At 38.6% G+C, this 21,959-nt stretch overlaps 1 protein-coding gene across 7 annotated transcripts in view; it reads right to left on the reverse strand.

Annotated features, from left to right (window-relative positions):
• GK (glycerol kinase) overlaps positions 1 to 21,959 on the reverse strand; it is a 107,496-nt gene that overhangs the window by 25,322 nt on the left and 60,215 nt on the right. For all 7 annotated transcript variants that reach the window (XR_015728239.1, XR_015728238.1, XM_060694059.2 and 4 more), the window contains 4 exons: positions 11,137 to 11,204; positions 10,152 to 10,194; positions 9,321 to 9,401; positions 526 to 604 (listed from right to left, as the gene is read on the reverse strand). Coding sequence is in view for 5 of the 7 variants with exons in the window: in XM_060694059.2 (XP_060550042.1) it covers positions 526 to 604; positions 9,321 to 9,401; positions 10,152 to 10,194; positions 11,137 to 11,204 (271 nt within the window). In the remaining 2 variants the exon portion in view is untranslated. The remainder of the gene's footprint in view (positions 1 to 525; positions 605 to 9,320; positions 9,402 to 10,151; positions 10,195 to 11,136; positions 11,205 to 21,959) is intronic.

Genomic DNA, 21,959 nt, shown 5'->3' on the forward strand with positions numbered 1-21,959 from the left:
TGCAAAACAAAATGTAAGTAATTTCTAGAATAAATGACTGTTGAGGGCATTAATCTATATAACAAACATAGAGCCAGGAAGCAGAAGTATAAATTTTATATATGGTATAATCTTCAACAAGTTGGTACTTTCTGGATATGCTGAACTACAATATACCTCTCAGAGATCATTTATATCCACAAATAAAAGCTTATGGTATGATTTGAATAGAAATAAATCCTACTGAGCTTTCTTTTTTTTCAGGAAAATGGTGTAGAATTGCAGTTTTAATTAATTATAATAATTGAAACTCTGTATGATTATTATTCCTATTCCTACTAGTAATATTCACCATATAAATATTTCAGTATTACATTTTCAGAAGGGTCCCTAAGCCTAAAAATTAGGTACCTAGGGTTAAAAATGGCATAGACCTTGAGTGCACAAATAAAATTCTTATCTAAGTGAACATGTTTGAATGAAACACAGAACCCCTGAGTCCTTGTATACTTACAGATTTACAATAAATTAGAAAGTTATACTCACCTACTTCTTCTGAAGATTTTGCAATACCAAGATTGTCCCTCAACCAACGAACAACAGCTCCTGCAATAGCAACAGAGCCCTAAAACAAAAAGGCAAACTAAAAATGTTTCATTTATTACTTCATGATTGTTCTTACTATATAGCATCCAAATATGTATTAAAATTGATGTCTATTTATTTATTTTATTAAATGTATATGCAGCGAGAGAAGAGAAAGTAAAAGCCTTTTTTTTTTTTTGATTGAGAAAAGAAAAGTTGGGGAATTTTTTAAAAAATAAGAAATTGGGACTAATGAATTAATGAAATTATGAAGACTGAATCCCATTCTATTGAAATGTGGAATAGTGGTAATTGACAAGAGGAAACTTTGAATATTTTACTGAAGAGTTTAAAGGCTTGAAAGTATTGTGCTCTATTGAAAGCTAGTCTCCAGTGCCATCTGGTGGCAGAAGGGAAAAAGATTTTGACTTGAAAGAAATTTTGACTACAGCTGACCTTGACATTTGGCTGAGTGATAAATAAAACAGATGTGCAAGCGAGAAGACTGGGTTTTGAACTTTCCTTTTGGCTTTTAATCTTTTATTATTATTACCTTTTTTGGGGGGGGGTGATTAGCTTTCTTATTTACTCACTTGTGAATGCTTTGAAGTACTTTGTTTTTGAGTTTTGCTGGTGGATAAGTGAAAGGCATTCTATTTCGTGTTTTGTATTTTCTATTTCTTTTATGGGATTTTTTTTGTCTAATATGCCTTTTTGTTATTTGACCAAAAACAACTAGATTGACAAGAATTTGGATTAAGACTGGAAGAGTCAGAAGAAAAATTTTTCCTTTTGGCCGTTTGGATTTTTATCTTTTATTTTTTAATTTTTGATATTAATTTTTTCTTTTTCTTTCTCTGGGGGGTATTTGGAATTTTGATTTTTGAGGGAGGTGGTTGATTGGAATTTTTGTTCTTTAATTTTTATACCTTATTTTTATTTTTGCTAATCCAACCATCAGGGAGGATTAGACACTTGGATTATAAATATATCATAAATGGATTATAAATTTATTTCAAAAAAAAAGTGGAAATAAAGAAATGTACACGTTATCACAGATGTAGATGTAATCACATCTACATCCACACATATGTAATCTCAGATGCAGATGTAATCACATCTACATCCAACAGCAAGTCCCTCATCGACAGAAATACAGAAAACCTCGGAGATGATGGTGTTAAAAAATTTCATGCAATCGCTTCATGATGATTTGAAACAGGAGTTAAAAGAAATGAAAGCTATGATTGGGAAAAATGAAGAGAGAATCCAGAAAGTAGAAGAAAAAGCAGAAATGACAGAAAAGAAAGTTGAGGAATTAGAAGAAAAACTTGTATCAACTGACAAATTGCAAGAAAAAACAATTATCCTGTTGGAGATGGAGCGTTCTGATTTTTATTTAAGATTCCAAAATATAGAGAAAGAAAAAGGAGAAAATTTACCCGAGGTGATTGCTGACATATTGACAGAAGTTTTGGAACAACCCAAGGAAAAGATCTTAAATGAGATTGACAAAGCTTTTAGAGTATACACAAGATATGCAATGAGAAATAAATTACCAAGAGAAGTACATGTAAGATTTACAAAGAAGGCAGTGAAAACAGAGATACTGCAAGCAGCAAGAGATACAGCACTGAAACATAAAGACAAAGATATTGTGGTATTGAGGCAAATACCCAGAAGAGTTAGAGATCTGAGGAGAGAATATCAATTCCTAACAAAATTTTTAATATCTAAAGGAGTGAGTTTTAGATGGTTAATACCTGAAAGAATTTTGGTGACATGGCAAGAACAAAGACATAGGCTTGACACTATTGGAAAAGCAAAACTATTTTATGAATGATTCTGTGGACCACTAGAAGAGGACTTGGGAGCAATAGGAGAGACAAAGCCAAAAGATGAAGAGAAAGAGAAAGAAGAGTAGAAAAAACATTAAGAGAAGGAGCAAGAGCAAAGGATCCAATGGAACAAAGAGAGACAAGGGCGATGAAGTCAAAAACTAGCCACAAGTAAAACATGGAAGAAAAAATAAAAGCAATATCAATAAATGTAAATGGATTGAATGCGGCGATAAAAAGAAACAGAACTTTGAATAAATTAAAAACTTTGAAGATGGATATTATATGTTTACAAGAAGTACATATTAGAAAGCAACATATAAAATTACTAGAATACCCAAAATTAGGAGTCTTATTTACCTCATTGATACAACAAAGCAAAAGAGGAGTAGCTTTATATATTAAAGAAAAATTAGAACCTAAATTACTTTTTGAAGACAAAGAAGGCAGGATTCTGATGGTGGAAATAAGAATGAATAATAAACAAATACTCTTGATAGTGGTATATGCACCAAATGAAAAACAAGAAGAATTTTATGGGAGATTACACAGGAAAATTTTAGAATTGGACTATTTATTTTTATTTATTTTTATTTTATCTCAAATGTATATACCGCACCTTCTCCTGAGGACTCAGGGCGGTGTACAGCCAGATAAAAACATACAATATAAACATTAAAAAACAATTAAAAGGATATATATTCATTTGGCCCCAATTTAAGATAACAAACCAATTAAAAATTAAAAAATATTAAAAAAAATATGTTAAGCCAGCCCGGCTTGCTGAAAAAAGAAAGTTTTAAGGGCACGGCGGAAGGCACCGAGATCTTGGATCCTCCTTATCTCAGGGGGCAGCTGATTCCAGAGGGTAGGTGCCCCCACAGAGAAGGCCCTCCCCCTGGGGGTCGCCAGCCTACATTGTTTGGCTGATGGCACCCCGAGGAGGCCCTCTCTGTGGGAGCGCACAGGTCAGTGGGAGGTCGTCGGTAGCAGCAGGCGGTCTCAAAGATAACTAGGTTCTATGCCATGGAGCGCTTTAAAGGTGGTAACCAACACCTTGAAGCGCACCCGGAAGACCACTGGGAGTCAGTGCAGCTCACATAGGAGTGGTGTTATGTGGGAGTGCCAAGCGGCTCCCGTAATTACCCGCGCGGCTGCATTCTGGACCAGTTGGAGCCTCCGGGTGCTCCTCAAGGAGAGCCCCATGTAGAGAGCGTTGCAGTAGTCCAGGCGCGAGGTGACGAGGGCATGAGTGACTGTGCACAGGGAATCCTATGAATACCTATGTATAATGAGTGATTTTAATGCAGTAATAGATGTGGATCTGGACTATAAAACAAGGAAGACAAATAAAAAGTCTAGAAAAATATTGCTGAAATCCTTTTTCACAATGATAGAAGAATTGAGTATTCAAGATATTTGGAGACAAAAACATTTAAAAGAAAAACAATATTACTTTTTATTCAAATAGACATTTATCGTGGTTAAGGATAGATATGATATGGATGTCAACAGAACTTATAAATAATATACCAGAAGTAAATATTGGTTCAAACATTTGGGCGGATCATAACTCAATGAAAATAATATGAAAAGAACAAAAGAGAAAGACCAAGATGGACTCTGAATGCAACAATATTAAATAAAAAGGACTTTCAACAGTTTATGGAAAAAGAATTAAGAGTTTTTCTTTAAAATAAATAAAAATGGAGATACATCACTCCAGAATGTATGGGATATGATGAAAGCCTATATTAGGTGGCTGGCAATAACATACTTGGAGAAAAAGAATAAAAGGAAGAGACAAAAGCAGAAAAAATTGGAAGAGGACTATAAAAGTTTAGAGAAAGAACTCCAAAAAGATATTCAAAACAAAAAAATTAAGAAGCGACTGGAACTGAAAAAGCATGAAATAAATTTAAATGAACAAGAATATTGTCTATCCAATTGATATGACAAAATGGGAAGAAATCTGGCTTAAACATATGAAATTCCTGTGGGCAACATCATACAAAGAAAATGTGTACAAGATGCTGTATAGATGATCCCTTCCACCTGCTCGTCTTTCTAAAATGTATTCCAATCTCTCACCAAACTGTTGGAAGTGTGGGGAGATTGGCACCTATTTCCACATGTGGTGGATCTGTTCCAGGACGACTGAATTCTGGAAAATTATACAGGCATGGATCATGGAAATCACAGGTTATAACCTAATTCTGAAACCAGAGTACTATCTAATGAACATTAGGCCAGACAACATAGGCACAAATATATGGTGTCTGTGTGTATTTATCACCACGTCAGCAAGAATATGTTTCGCCCAACATTGGAAGGGGAAAGACCTGCCGGCTGAAGATTTGATTTTGGAGAAAATTTTGGATTATGCGGAAGCCGATAGACTGACTAAAGCATTGAGAGATCAAAAGAACTCCGTATATTTCCAATGTTGAGACAAATGGTACGTTTGGTTGAACAACAGATGTCCAAAAAGTCAAGTATAACCAGGATTATGTTTAATATATGTTAAATCTGACTGAAGCCTACATACCGTAGAAAGTGTAAATATCATGTAAAGTTCCTGTCGCGATCATTTGTTTGACTATTTCTTTTTTTTTTGATGTATTGTTTTAAATAAATAAAAAAAATTTTTTAAAAAAGCGACTGGAACTGAAAAAGCATGAAATAAATTTAAATGAACAAGAATTTTTAGCAAATAAATTAAGAGCATCTAAACAGAATTTCTTTGAAAATGCAAACAAACTAGGAAGATGGTTAGCATATAAAATAAAAAAGAGAAGGAGAAGAAAACAATAAAACATTTACAAGATGAAGAGGGGAAATTACATTACAGAAACGAAGAAAAGAAGATAATAATTCAAAAATACTATTATTATAAATATTATTTATTATCAAGAGAAAGTTTCGGAGGAAGAGATAATAAAATATCTAAAAAACTCAGATTTACCTAAAATAATTGAACAATACAAGGGAATGTTAGAAGAAAGAATAACAATGATGGAACTAACAGAAGCAATTAAAAGACAAAAAAATGGGAAAGCACCAGGACCGGATGATCTACCAGTGGAACTATACAAAACATTATAAGAAGTGATGAATAATGTAATGCTGGAACTATTTAATGAACTTCTAATGAAGGCAAGAATGCCAGACTCACGGAGGGAGGCCTATGTAACACTTATACCTAAAGAAGATGCTGATTTACAATTGATAAAAAATTATAGACCGATTTCGTTATTAAATGTGGATTATAAGATTTTTGCTTTTATTTATTCATATGGACCAAAATGGTTTTTTACCTAAGAGACAAATCAGAGACAATATGAGGATAATTTTAAATACGTTGGAATATTATGAGACACACTCAGAAAAACAAATGGCGATGATGTTTTTAGATGCCCAAAAAGCTTTTGACAACATAAACTGGCAATTCATGATAGAACAATTGCAGAAAATGTTTTTGGGGGAGAGATTTGTAAATACCATAAAAACAATCTATGATAGACAATCCGCTAAAATAATGATAAATGGAGAAATGACAGAAAATATTACTATTATGAAGGATACAAGACAAGGATGTCCCTTATCCCCGTTGTTTATTTTGACCTTAGAAGTTCTAAATAGAAATATTTTTATTTATTTATTTTATTTATTTGTTTTAATTTGTATACCGCCCTTCTCCAGCAGGACTCAGGGCACTGAACAGCCAAAATAAAACAGAACATACAAAATTTAAAAACAGTTTAAAAATAATTAAATATTTTTGGCCGCAATTTAAAACAACCCAATTAAAATCATTTAAATTTAACCAAAACAGTGGGATCAAGCCAGCCCGGCTAGGTGAAATAAATAAGTTTTCAGGGCCCGACGAAAAGTCCGGAGGTCTGGTATTGTACGTATCTCTGGGGGGAGGTTGTTCCAGAGGGCGGGTGCCGCCACAGAGAAGGCTCTCCCCCTGGGGGTCGCCAGCCGACACTGTCTGGCGGACGGCACCCTGAGGAGGCCCTCTCTATGCGAGCGTACTGGCCGGTGGGAGGCTATTGGTGGCAGAACGCGGTCTCGTAAATACCCCGGCCCTAAGCCATGGAGCGCTTTAAAGGTGGTCATATTAGGCGAAATAGGGATGAAAATTAAAAAAGAAGAGTACAAATTGCAAGCCTTTGCTGATGATTTAGTATTTATCTTAGAAGAACCTCAAACAACAGGCCCATAACTATTAGAATAAATAGAGAGTTATGGGAAGGTCTTTGACTTAAAAATAAACAAAGAAAAAATGAAAATTTTGGTGAAAAATACTACAGAAAAACAAAAATGAAAGATAAAAGAGAAATTAGATATACAAGTTGTGAAAAAAGTTAAATATTTGGGAGTATACTTAATGTCAAGATGTACAATAATAAAAAAGGATAATTACTATAAACTAAAAGAACAAACTGAGAAAGACTTGGAGAAATGGAAAAATCCTCAATTGTCATTTATGGAAAGGGTTGCAATAATGAAGATGAACATATTACCAAGACTATTATTTTTATTCCAGACAGTTCCGATAAAAATTGAAAAGACTTATTTCCAACATCTTAATAAGATAACAAGAAAATTTATATGGCAAGGGAAAAAGCAAGAATAAGTATAACATTGTTACAGGACACGAGACTACGTGGAGGATTTAGACTGCCAAATTGGGAATTATATTACCAGGCAGCAGCATTGATTTGGATGAAGGAATGGGTTAAATTAAGAAATATAAGACTACTAACATTGGAAGGTCACGATTTACAATTGGGATGGCATGCATTCCTATGGTATGGTAGAAGATACACACGTACTTTCATAGACATTATATTTATTTATTTATTTATTGGTTCGATTTATATGCCGCCCTTCTCGGGAGACTCAGGGCGGCTTACAATGTGTTAAGCAATAGCCTTCATACTTTCGTATATACCTGCCTAGTAGGGCTTTCGGCCCTCCCAAGCGGTGTTCTTTTTTATACAAAGTTAGCTTATTGCCCCCACAATCCGGGTCCTCATTTTACCTACCTCGAAAGGATGGAAGGCTGAGTCAACCTTGAGCCTGGTGAGATTTGAACTTGCAGTAATTGTAGGCAGCTGGTGCTACTTAACAGCACTTTAGTCTGCTGCACCACCAAGGCTCTTATATAAGGAACACATTGTTCCTTATATAAAGTTAGAGATGAATACTATGTGAAAATACCAATATGGTTATCAACAATGGAAGCTTTAATACACCTAAATATTTTTAATTTTAGAAATATTGTTAGATACAAGGAGTTATTAACAGATAAGGGGGAGTTGAAGGGGAAACGAGAATAGGAAGAACAAGGGAATGAGATGGATTGGTATACATACAAGCAAATACAAACAAGATATGAAAAAGATGTTAAACAATATGGTTTTTACTTAGAAAAGACAGGATAGGATACTATCCTGACAAGAACAGAGGATAAATTAATTTTAAAAAATTATATTTTTTTACTTGGCATTGAGCTAGAGGAAGAACAAGTAAAAGAAACAATGATAGCTTGGGCAAAGAATTTTGGACACTCAATTAATTAATTAATTAATTAATTAATTAATTTTGTCGCATTTCTATGCTGCCCAACTTCCAAGGGACCTTGGGTGGCTTACAACAAAGAATAAAACAATGCGAACAATCCCATAAAAAATGTTAAAAAGAAAAACATTAAAACATTAAAAACTTTAAAAACGTTAAAACACATGCACTCCAATTCATGGCCAGGTCTCGCAAGATCATTATAACAAGATCAATGGCCCCAGGCCTGCTGGGAGAGCCAGGTCTTCACCGCTTTGCGGAAGGCCAATAGGGTGGGGGCAGTCCGGACCCCAGGAGGTAATTGGTTTCAGAGAGCTGGGGCAGCCACAGAGAAGGCCCTCCCCCATGGGCCCGTCAGCCGACATTGTTTAGCTGATGGGACCTGGAGGAGACCGACTCTGTGGGATCTTACCGGTCGCTAGGAGCTATGTGGTAGAAGGCGATCTCGAAGATAGCCTGGCCCTGAGCCATTTAGACAAATGGCAACAGTTATGGGAAAGGAATTACAAACTAACAATGTCCACTGCATATAAAGAGAATCAATATAAAATGTTTTACAGATGGCATATGCCCTCTGAGAAACTGGCAAAAATGTTTAAAATAAATCAGCTAAATGTTGGAAATGTCACCAGTTACCAGGATCTTATTATCATATGTGGTGGACATGTCCAGAAGCTAAAAACTATTGGAATAAAATTAAGACATGGTTGGAAGAAATGATACAACAACGTATTGATTTGAAACCAGAGCTGTTCCTATTGGGTATCCTTCCAGAGAAAACTAGAAATAAGAAAATACTAATTTGATTATACATGTAATAACAGCTGCAAGGATTGTTTTTGCACAAAATTGGAAAGTAGAGAAAATACCTCTGGAAGGAGAAGTGATTAAAAAAATTCTAGATTGTGCTGAAATGAATAGATTAACTTTGATGATTAAAGAAAGAGAGGATTCAGAATATTTTAAGATATGGGATCATTTTACCATTGGTTAGAAAAGAGATATAGATAAGTAACTTAATAGCTGTGTAAAAAATGGTATAATTAGAATATTGTATTTTTGGAGAAAGGTGAAAATGAAGACAGAAGAAACAACAAAAAAAGATGAAGTCATGGAGAAAACCCCGAGATGTCGCACGGAAGAGATGACTGATGTATTAAAAATGTTTATGTACAAAATAAAAAACTTTTTCAAAAAAAATGATGCTGACATCAAACATACTATAGCAACATGAATTATAGTGTTTACCTATAAATAAGTAGTGGCTGCGTGGCACCCACTGTAAACTGAAATACTAAAATGCCTGCAATGAACAATTTGACTTACTTCTAATGCATAACATACAGCCTTGTCTCTGCCCAATTTGTAAGCCACAGTGGTTAAGAGGCCATGCTCAGAGAGTGCGGGCTGAGAAAAACAGAAAAAGGAAATATTACTTATTACTTATTCTTGCTTTATAGAAAAAGTCACTGTATAATAGTCATGTACTATTTTAAAATTGCCAAAATACTAAAATAATTATTTTTCAGTTGTCTTAAACACTGGCTAATGTATTAGTTTTCTAATATGGGTATCACTTTAATGGTTTCATACCAGGGGTGAAATCCAGCAGGTTCTGGCAGGTTCTGGAGAACCAGTAGTGGAAATTTTGAGCAGCTCAGAGAACTGGCAAATACCACCTCTGGCTGGCCCCAGAGTGGGGTGGGAATGGAGATTTTGCAATATCCTTCCCCCAGGAGTGGGGAGGGAATGGGGATTTTGCAGTATCCTTCCCCTGGAGTGGGATGGAAATGGAGATTTTGCAGTATCCTTCCCTTGCCATGCCCACCAAGCCACACCACACCCACCAAGCCACGCCCACAGAACTGGAAGTAAAAAAATTTGGATTTCACCACTGTTTCATACTAATCAATTTCTCAAAAATATTATGAAGCTAAAGCCTGAACCAGGAGTCCTATTGCAATGTGATTCCGACTTGCCTTTTGTGAGATGAATGACTACATGAATTTGAAATTATTTAAAAATTATATAGAAGACATTAAAGACAAAGGAAACATACCTGAACTATGTTTTTTTAAAAAATATACAATTAAGTCTATTGTGCATTAAGGTCTATTTATTTGAAAAACAGCAAATTGTTTCACTCATAGCACCAACCTTCTGGCCCGTATTACAGAGTAAGAAGCAGCCTGTTCCATACCTACAGTGGAAAAAAAAACCCAAATTATTAAGTACATCTGAAAAACAGAATGTAATTCTTCAGCTAAATTGCTGAAGAAGAACCTGCAGCAGATACATATAAAAAAAACTTGGAATAAAAAAATCACTCTAAAGCTATTCATCCACATTTCCTATTCCTATACTCCCTATACAGGAGGGATTGTGCACATTAGGCAAATGAGTATTTTGACCCTATCATCATTTTTATGTGGCTTAAGGAGATCAAAACCCTATATCAAAGTGTGCATAATTATCAGGCAGCTTCTTTTCCTCAAGCAAAATGGAGATTTAACTGACAAAAAAGAGATTTAACTGAACTCTGAAAAGTCAAAAATTATAAAAAGTCTTTCAGAGGGATATAGCACTCTTGAAATTGCTAAGATATTGGGGCATGATCACAGAACCATTAAACGTTTTGTTGCAAAGTCAACAGGGTCGCAAGAAACGTGTTGAGCCAAAAAAGATGCATATTAACTGCTAAAGATTTGAGAAGAATCAAATGTGAGGCTACCAAGAACTCATTATCCTCCAGTGCTATCATATTCCAGAACTGCAACCTACCTGGAGTGCCCAGAAGTACAAGGTGTTCAGTGCTCAGAGACATGGCCAAGGTAAGGAGGACCACCATTGAACAAGACGCATAACTTGAAATGGCAAGACTGGACCAACAGTGTAATTTTGGTTGTTAAAAGACTGATGTCCATTTTTTACATGCGCAATAAATGCATCAGCACTTTTATTCCTATGGATATTTTATTAAAAATCCAAAATTTTGTTCCCCTGAAACTAATTCAACAAAAGGAAAAAAAAAAAAGCTTTATCACATCTCTAAGAGGTACTGGATTGTTTTAAATCAGCTAAAATTGTATTGATTTTCCTTCCTGTAATAAGTCTATAATACAATATTTCATATTAATCTTACGTATTTTTTGCTTGGCCATCCTTGAAGCACATTTGTCCTACTAATGCAGCAGACTGATCACCTAAACACTGGAAAAACAAATAATTCCATAATATTTAACCAAAAATGTTTATGCATTTATTTATTTAAGTAATCAATTTAGATTCTTTTTAGAGGAATAATTTTGGCTGTTTTTCTTTACATATAGTCAAGAAACATTTACAACTTTTTCAAGAGGCAACTGGACTTTCTGGTTTTTCTTTGAAGACATTTCGCTTCTCATCCAAGAAGCTTCTTCAGCTCTGACTAGAAGGTGGGGAATGAAAGGATTTATACTCCTTGCAGACAGATGGTCATTTGCATTCTTTAAGCAAGTCGTTAAGATCACCTAGGACAACGGTTCTCAACCTGGGGGTCGCGACCCCTTTGGGGGTCGAACGGCCATTTCACAGGGGTCGCCAAAGCCTTCTCTCGCCCCACCCATGCCTTCACTCACCCTCACCCTCTGCCTCTGTTGGATCGCCGGTCATCGGTCGCTTACCCCGCCCACTCCCAATCTATTGCTGCCTCCGGAGTCCCAGCTGATGGCTAGAGGGAAAAAAACTTTAAATTCTTGCCGCGGGGCTTCAAAGAGCTGCCCTACAGCTGATCAGTATTAAAAGAAAACAAATGAATAGACCGGTGCCTGCACACCCTTGTCACCTCACGCCTGGATTATTGTAATGCTCTCTACATGGGGCTCCCCTTGAGAAGCACCCGAAGGCTCCAACTGGTCCAGAATGCGGCTGCGCGGGTGGTAATGGGAGCAATGTGGCGCTCTCATGTAACCCCCTCCTGCGCAAGCTGCACTGGCTCCCAGTGGTCTTCCGGGTGTGCTTCAAGGTTTTGGTTACTATCTTTAGAGCGCTCCATGGCTCAGGACCAGGGTACTTACGAGACCGCCTCCTGCCACCAATAGCCTCTCACCGACCAGTTCGCTCCCATAGAGAGGGACTCCTCAGGGTGCCGTCGGCCAAACAATGTCGACTGACGGCCCCCAGGGGGAGAGCCTTTTCTGTGGGGGCACCTACCATCTGGAACGGGCTTCCCCCGGAGTTACGAAACATCCAAGACTTACGCATATTCCGCCGTGCCCTGAAAACATTTCTATTCCAACAAGCTGGTCTGGCCTAACTCTCCCTTTTTAATTGGCTTTTAAACTGGCTTTTAAATTGGGTTTTAAACCTCTTTAGATAAATTTGGATGTTTTTTAATCTTTGAGCCTAAATTACTTAATCTGTTTCTAAATAGTTTTTAACTTCTATATGTATTTGTATTTATTATGGCTGTTCACCGCCCTGAGACCTTCGGGAATAGGGCGGTATACAAATATGAAAAATAAAATAAAAAATAATAAAATAAAAATAGAAAAAACAGCCCCTTTCAGCTTCAGCATAGGTTAATTACCATAAGTTGATTTGATCAGCCTCCAGACTCTCAGCTGATTTGCTCTCAGCTGTTTTGTGGAGGGCTCTGTTGCTAGCAAAGAGGTAAATTCCTGGAGCAGATTTTTTTTCCCCTAGCTATGCTGAAAAAGCAAAATTGAAAGTAAAGCAGGGTCTTTGCTGCAATGTGACAAAATGAGGCAGAGAGATTTCTTTTTCTTTTTCCTCACCAAAAAAGGTAGGTGCAAAACTGCAAACAATGGGAAATTTAGGGCAAAAGAGGAGGTTCAAAATTTTAAAACACAAAAGAAAAAAAGCTCTATTTAACTAGGGAATTGTAATAATTGAGATACTATTAATTGTATATTGTGTTGAAAGCAGAAATGGTTAAGTTGTGGTTTGGAGGAATATATGGGGGAAATTATTTGGTTTATTATTATTGGTAAATATAATTAATTGATTTGTAAGAAATTGGATTGCATGGAAATAATTGGAATATTCATGTTCATATTAATATACAAAAAAGATAGTTATATAACTAATTGATTTATATTAAAATGTTGAATTTGTATTAAACAACTGTATTACATAATTACATAATTAACCAATGTGAGGATGGATATAAAAATAGATGACAATGCTAAGGGGTATAATATAGAAGGGAAAAATTGAATTTGATTTAGAGATGAGGATGAAGGGTAATATTGGTTTTTTAAAAAAATAGATGAGGAATAAATATGGCAAAAAGGAAATATAGAAATTGTAAATTTAATTGAAATGACTAAACACTGTGTTGGAAGAAATATCCTTCTGGATTCTGCTCCAAGTGGGGAAAAAGACACTGGAAACATGGAGACTGCTTGGAAAGATGGTTTAATGGTGGACAGGATCACATGGCTTGAGTTCCTGAACAGAAAAGGGGCAGATACAGTAAATCCTCGGGTTTTTATGCTCTCTCTGGCTTTGCATTTCTTGGGGCCCCGAAAGAGTATCCTGATTGGTTGTCAGACTCCCAGGGGGTGGGGGTCTTAGCTAGCCCTGCTGGTTGATGGTCACATGTGCTTCCCAGGTCACATGCTTCCCAGGTCACATGTGGTGAGTTTCGGTTGCTAGATGGAGCCCATTGTGTTAGTTTCTGTTGCTATTGTGTTGCAAATGTCCTTTGACAAAAGTCAATCCTTTGTCATTGGGGGGCAGGAAGGTGGGAGCTGCTTTGTCTGTAAAATATGCTTCTCCATTTCTCATCCAGGGAAATATAATATTCTGCCTTTTTAATATTTCCCAAAATATTTCATTCTTCTAGGAAAGGGGTGGGTGCTAACCTCCTACAACTGTTTAAATTTGTGAACCGGCCAAATACTCTGTTCAAAGAAAATACGTTGTATGTTTGTATGTGTGTTTCTAATTATTGCTATTTATTCCTATTTGTTCTCTTTTATTCTTTAAAGTTTAACAATTCATTCTTTATCTTAATATCTGTATATTTGTTTGGGGTTGGCTTTCTTCCCTTTCATCTTTTTTTATTGTACAGCAATCTTTCTCCTCAAACCTACCACCTCTGTCTTTTCTTTCCTTCTTACTTTCTCTTCCCCCCTCTTCTTCTTCTCCCTACTTCCTCTTCCTTTCTCCTTCTCCTCCTCTTCCTCCCTCTCTTACCCTCACTCCTACTCTAATTTCCCTTCCCTTCCTTCATCCCTCTCTATTGCTGTATCCTTTTATGCATATGGACTACTTAGAGGGCTGAAAAAGTTATTTTTGACTGGTCCTCGCACTTTTGACCAGTCCTCGAACTTACGACTGTCCTCACAATTTAAGTTTTTGCCCTATCTTGTCACCATGGTGAAGAGAAGTTGTTGTGAAATGAGTGACACGGTTGTTAAGAATGCTATAATGGGCATAAATGATGACCAATCATAACTGCGAAGACCGGTCAAAAGTGCGAGGACCTGTCAGAAATCACTTTTTTCAGCCCTCTGGGTAGTCCTTTTGTGCACAGGGACTACTCAGAGGGCTGAAAAAATTATTTTTGACTGGTCCTCACACTTTTGACCAGTGTTCGAATTTACGACTGTCCTCACATTTTACGTTTTTTGCCCTATCTTATCACCATGTTGAAGAGAAGCAGTTGTGAAATGAGTGACATGGTTGTTAAGAATGCTGCACAGGCATAAATGTGAGGATGGTCATAAGTGTGAGGACCAGTCAAAAGTCCGAGGACCTGTTAGAAATGACTTTTTTCAGCCCTCCGAGTAGTCCCTATACACATAGCCATGGCCACCTGGTCACATGACCAGCTAGCCACGCCCACCCACTCACATGACCTCCAAGCCACGCACACAAAATAAGCCACGCACACAGAACCGGTAGTAAAAAAATTTAGAACCCACCCCTGGTTGGGGGTCACCACAACATGAGGAACTGTATTAAAGGGTCGCAGCATTAGGAAGGTTGAGAACCACTGACTTAGGAGAAGGGAAACTCTGATTACAAACCTCCGCTGCGTTGTGGCTATATCTACTACTGGAAAAGGCTTCAGGAGTCAACCTCGAGGCAAAATCTGGAGCCGGAGTCCCGGAAGCAGTTTGTGACTGAGTTACGTTCTGGTAACTCCTGCAACACAGCTGGAACTAATTGTATTGGCTTTGCCATTTCATTGGATTATTTCAGCAAAGTGGAGATGGGGGATCTGCTGCTTGGGTAACAGTCTATCCTCTATATTAATCTATCCAGGCCTCGTGCTCTGGAGAGGACACTCCAGCTTTGCATACAGCATTGAAACAACATGGGAAGTGACAGTTACCGGTTATAAGTCTTTGTTTGATTGGCGTAGAGCGTGACACCGGGGGCCATTTTCTTTAAAGGGAGAGATCATTGTACCTCATTGGGCAGCTATCGCCCGCCTTAAGCTGGGCAGCCCCCAGCCAGTAAGGTGCTGCCCCGCCAAGGTCTGTTAACCTCACAGGGTGCGTGGGGTTTAGGGTCAAAGCCGACAAGCAGATCGATAACTTTGCACCATGCAACAAACATAAGAGAACTTTAGCCCTAAAGTTGGGCACCTGGAATGTTCGGACAATGAGCCCTGGCCTTTCTGACGATTTACAAGAGATAGATGATGTACATAAGACAGCTGCCATTGACATGGAGTTGAGCAGACTGCAGATGGACATTATTGCCCTTCAAGAGACAACACTGTTAGACTTGAGATCTGTTAAGGAGAGAAACTTCTCGTTCTTCTGGCAGGGGAAACCATCAAATGAGTCTAGGGAATATGAGGTTGGCTTCACGGTCAGAAACACCCTACTAGGACCCATTACTCCACCTACTGCAGGAAGTGAAAGAATTCTGTCCTTGCAGCTCCACTCATCAGCAGGGCTGGTTACTCTTATTAGCGCATATGCTCCAACATTATCATCTTCAGTAGAATCCAAAGACAAATTCTATGATGATCTGGCTGCTACTATCAAGAAAATCCCTGAGAAAGACCCATTGTTTATCCTTGGCAATTTTAATGCCAGAGTTAAAGCTGATTATAGTTCTTGGCCCACTTGTTTAGGTCAGTTCGGCATCAGGAAGATGAACGAAAATGGCCAACACCTGCTGGAGTTTTGCTGCTACTATGGTTTTTGCGTTATCAAAACATACTTTAAAACAAAGCCTCAACACAGTCTCTTGGAGACATCCAAAATCGAAGCATTGGCACCAGCTCGACTTGATCCTTACCAGGCACTCCAACCTCCCCAATATTACAATCACATGCAGCTATCAAGGTGCTGATTGCGATACAGACCACTCCTTGGTGTGCAGCAGAATAAAACTGAAAACAAAGAGATTGCATCACTCAAAGAAGGAAGGAAGACCACGACCTGCAAGGAATTTGCACAAGCACTCAATGAAACTCTCCCAAGCCCGGCTGAAGTAAATGCATCTGAATGATGGGAATATTTCAAGAATGCTGTTTATAACACCACCTTGTCAGTATTTGGTAAAGAGATCAGAAAGACAGCAGATTGGTTTGAAGCCCATTCGGAGGAGTTGATGCCAGCCATCGAGGAAAAAAGGAGAGCTCTAATTGCATATAAAGCCTGCTCCAGTGAGCGCAACCTACAGATTCTGCAAGCTGCTCGTAGCAAAGTCCAACAGACCGCCAGGAGATGTGCTAACAATTATTGGCTGCAGCTTTGCTCTCAGATCCAGATAGCAGCTGACACAGGCAACATCAAGGGGATGTATGATGGCATCAAGCAGGCCTTAGATCAAACACAGAAGAAATCTGCCCCTCTGAAGCCTGTTACAGATGAGGTTATCCAGGACCAAGCACAGCAGATGGCACGCTGGGTGCAGCACTACTCTGAGTTATATTCCACAGAAAATGTGGTAACTGAAGAAGCATTAAATAACATTTAGTTCTTTAGAAGAACTAAATGCAGCCCTGGACTCCCTTGCCTCTGGCAAGGCACCCGGGAAAGATAACATCCCTGCCGAAGTTCTGAAGTGCTGCAAAGAGAACATCTCCACTGAACTGCATGAAATCTTCTGTCTTTGTTGGAGGGAAGGTGGAGTACCACAGGACATGAAGGATGCAAATATCGTCATACTGTACAAGAACAAAGGTGACAGGGGTGACTGTAACAACTACCGTGGTATCTCTCTTCTTAGTGTTGTAGGGAAGCTACTTGCCCGTGTCATACTGAAGAGGCTCCAGGTCCTTGCAGAGAGTCTATCCAGAATCACAGTGTGGATTTTGAGCCAACTGGTCCATGGCTTAACATCAGATTCCTTTGATATTCAAAGTGGAGTGAAGCATGGCTGTGTCCTCGCACCAACTTTATTCAGGATCTTTTTTGCTGTCATGCTAAAACATGCTTTTGCAACCGTAACAGAGGGTATTTACCTCTGGACCAGATCAGACGGAAAACTCTTTAATCTCTCTAAATTGAGAACAAAGTCTAAAGTCCAGGGGTGAAATGCTCCCGGTTCAGACCGGATCACCCGATCCGGTAGCAATGGAGGCGGGTGGTTCGGAGAACCGGTAGCAAAAATCCCCGCCCCCCCCCATGCCCAGCTGAGCCACACAATCATCAGAGGCTTTTTCTTTTAATTTTTACAACCTCTTTGGCTGAAAAAATGCTTTTAAAAGTAAAAAAAAAAGCCGCTGATGATCGCGCGGCGAAGAGGTTGCAAAAAAATGCTTTCAAAAGGCTCTGACGATCCCAGCTGAATTGCCTGATCGGCAGAGGCTTTTTTTTTTTTTTTAAAATGCCTCTGACGATCCAAGCTGAGTTGCCTAATCGGCAGGTTTTTTTTTTCTTTTAAAAACCTCTGATGATCCAAGCTAAGTTGCCTGATTGGCAGAGGCTTTTAAAAGAAAAAAAGCCTCTCCCGATCAGGCAACTCAGCTGGGATCGTCAGAGCCTTTTGAAAGCATTGTTTTGCAACCTCTTCGCCGAAGAGGTTGTAGAAAAAATGGTTTTAAAAGAAAAAAAATTGACCACGCCCACCCAGTCACATTAACTCCCCCCACCAAGCCACGCCCACAGAACCGGTAGTAACAAATTTTAGATTTCACCACTGTTAAAGTCCAGCTGAAATGCTTACGGCATTTCCTCTTCGCTGATGATGCTGCCGTCACTCCTCACTCTGCTGAAGACCTTCAACAACTTATGGGCAGTTTTAGCAAGGCCTGCCAAGACTTTGGACTAACAATTAGCCTGTAAAAAACACAAGTCATGGGTCAGGACGTGGATTCACCTTCCTGTATTACAAGCTTCTGGAGGTTCTGAAGGCCCTGGCTGAATCCCCGCCTCTGGCATATCTTCTCCAGCCTCCTCATTGTCCGACTCGAGTGCCAGCTGCACAGGCTGCTGGTGCAGCACCACACCAGCCTCCTCACTGTCGGAATCAGCTACTAGCTGCACAGACCGCTGACAGCCACAACACTGCACAAGAACTGGAGGTCATTCATGACTTTGTGTACCTTGGCTCAACTATCTCTGACACTCTCTCTTTAAATACTGAGCTGAATAAACATATTGGTAAAGCGGCCACCACATTTTCCAGACTTACAAAGAGAGTATGGCTTAATAAGAAGCTGATGGAACATACAAAGATCCAGGTCTATAGAGGCTGCGTCCTGAGCACACTCTTGTACTGCAGTGAGTCTTGGACCCTTTATGCACAGCAGGAGAGAAAGTTGAACACCTTTCATATGCGCTGTCTCCTTAGCATCACTTGGCAGGACAAAGTTACAAATAGCGCAGTCTTGGAACGTGCTGGAATTTCTAGCATGTATACACTATTGAAACAGCGACGTCTACGCTGGCTTGGGCATGTCATGAGAATGGCTGATGGTTGGATTCCGAAACATCTCCTGTATGGAGAATTAGTGTAGGGAAAGTGCCTCAGAGGGAGACAACAGCTGCAATATAAGGATATCTGCAAGAAAATTTTAAGATATGGAATAAATTTTACTATTAGTTAGAAAAGAGATATAAATTTTAAAAGAGATTGAGGAAAAAATAATTGTTGTAATTAGAATACTATACTAATGGAAAACCTTTGTAATGGACTCGGTGAGAATGAAGATGAAAGAGATACAGAAGATAAGAAATCTTTGAAGATAACACCAAAATGTTACATGGAAGAAATGAATGATGTACTAAATATTTGTTTGTCTTAAAAAATAAAAAAAACTTTATTTAAAAAAAAAAGGATATCTGCAAGGGGGACCTAAAGGCCCTGGGAATCGACATTAACAACTGGGAAACCTTAACCTCCGATCATTCAGCTTGGAGGCTAAAGACGCAGCACGGCCTTCTCCAATTCAAAGAGACACTTGTTCAGCAGGCTGAGGCAAAAAGGCAGTCCCGGAACCAGCGAAATCTGGGGGCTGGGCAGGGGACAGAATGTATCTGCCCTCAATGTGGAAGGAATTGCCACTCTCAAATTGGCCTTTTTGTCACATTAGATGCAGTTTTAGGACCTCTTTACAGAGCACGATACCATAATCTTTTGAGACTGAAGGATGCCAATGATGAAGGCCACCTGGAGGTTTATCTGTCTCATCAGCATCACCTGAGTGTTGCAAATGGATGTGGAGCCTTCTTGGAACTGTCGTAGAACTGTGTTGTAGACTGGACATAGATTATGTCATATCCCTCCCCCTCTGTTGAGAGAGGCTGTTCAATTTTGACCCCTCTTTTTAAACCAGTGGACCAGGGGGAGGCGAAACGTCTTCAAAAAAAACCCCAGAATGTCCAGTTGCCTCTTGAAAAAGCACCTTTGGGACAACCATGACCTAGATAATTAGAAACTTGATAGACAAACGTTTAGAACATTATATTTTGTCAACTTGCAAACATAATTGTTTGTGGACATCCAATTTATATGACAAGATTTTGCATTATATTCTTAAGGAGTATAATTCCTTAAATTAGCTTTATAAATTTGTGAATATTTCTTATAAGAATCAAATAGTATGCATATAGATAATGAAACAGGACCCACAACTTCTAAACTGATAATAAAGGCCAGAAGATGACAAGGTAGAGAGCTTGTCGAAACGTTGCCAAATCTTTAAAGTGTTGGTTAGGATTTTAGCCAGAGTTTTAAAAGACCTTACAAAGTGTTTTGTTGGGATTTTGGAGGATTTTGAGCTGAGATCTTAGCCAGGATTTTAAGCATTTTAACTAACAGACTTTTAAATGATGCGGGAAAACACCCGAGATTTTAACATTATACACACACACACACACACACACACACACACACACACACACACACACATACACATATATGCAAAAAATTAAAATCTCAGGTGTTTTCCCGCGTCATTGTAAATAAGTTGGTTAAAATATTTAAAATCCTGGTTAAAATCCCACCTTAAAATCTTCTAAAAATCCTTACAGAGCACTCTGCAAGGTCCTTTAAAACCTCAGCTAAAATCCTACCAGTGACTTTAAAAGTTTTTCTTATAGCAACGTTTCGACAGGCTCACAACCCTGTCATCTTCAGGCTCTGTTTCATTTAGAAGCTATGGGTTCTCTGTTGCGAGGTCGGAGCTGTCGCTTATCTATATTTGCTGCTGCTGACGTATGCTGGCTAGCCTGCAACTCTGTGTCCTGATTGGAGGACAGCAGTTTTTCTTCCTGTTTCCTCCTCCTACCTGCGTGTTACAGGCCCAGCTTTCTCAGATTCTCTATTATTATCTGTCTGCTGCAGTGGGGAAAGGATTCTGGTAGGCATCACAGTACCCTTGATTGTTAGTTGAGATCTCAGCCTGTCTTCTGGCTCAATCCTCTCTCTCTTCTTATTGCTAGCCACCCTCTGCAGAGCGGGAAGAATTCTGGCAGGCCTTGCAACACCACTGGTTGCTTGTTGGAATCTCTGCCTCTCTTCTGATGTTAACACTCGAGTTTCTCTCAGTGCAGGTCCCCAAATACTTGATAACCTAGAGGCGTCGTCTCGTCTGTTCATATTCTGCGGCCTCTTTTCAATTTCGATAGCCTCTCTGATTATTCTTTTGTTGAGATGTTCCTCTTTTGCCACTGTTCTGGTTTTATTAAAATCAATATTGTGTCCCGTGGCTTTCATGTGTTGTACCAAATAAGAAGTTTGCTCTTCTTTCCTCACTGCATTTTTATGTTCTTCTAAATGCACACTTATTCATCTATTTGTCTGTCCAATATAAGATGACTGACAGGAGGCACATGGCACTTCGTATATCTCCTGGTTTTCCAACTCAATTTTATCCTTAGGGTTTCTCACCATCATCAATATTTTTCTATCTGTACGGAACAGAGTTTTTATTTTTTGTTTCCGTAATATCTTACTAATTTTATTGGTGGTCCCTTTTATATAGGGCAGGTTGGCAGTTCCCATATTCTGTTCTTCTTCTTGGGTCTGTCGTACTGTCCCTTGCTGGATTATAGTTCTAATTCTATTTTCGTGGAACCCATTTTCCATTAATACTTCTGTGAGGGTCTTAAGCTCTATTTGTACATGTGCCTCATCCAAGCAGCTAGGATGAGGAAGCAGGAAGAAAAACTGCTGTCCTCCAATCAGGACACAGAGTTGCAGGCTAGCCAGCATACGTCAGCAGCAGCAAATATAGATAAGCGACAGCTCCAACCTCGCAACAGATAACCCATAGCTTCTAAATGAAACAGAGCCTGAAGATGACATGGTTGTGAGCCTGTCGAAACGTGCTATAAGAAAAACTTTTAAAGTCACTGGTAGGATTTTAGCTGAGGTTTTAAAGGACCTTGCAGAGTGCTCTGTAAGGATTTTTAGAAGATTTTAAGGTGGGATTTTAACCAGGATTTTAAATATTTTAACCAACTTATTTACAATGACGCGGGAAAACACCCGAGATTTTAATTTTTTGCATATGCACACCTGCGAAAACTTAAGAAGACAAATACA

Source organism: Pantherophis guttatus, chromosome 5, assembly GCF_059756535.1.
Source record: "Pantherophis guttatus breed Tessera chromosome 5, ASM5975653v1, whole genome shotgun sequence".
Lineage (NCBI taxonomy): Eukaryota > Metazoa > Chordata > Lepidosauria > Squamata > Colubridae > Pantherophis > Pantherophis guttatus.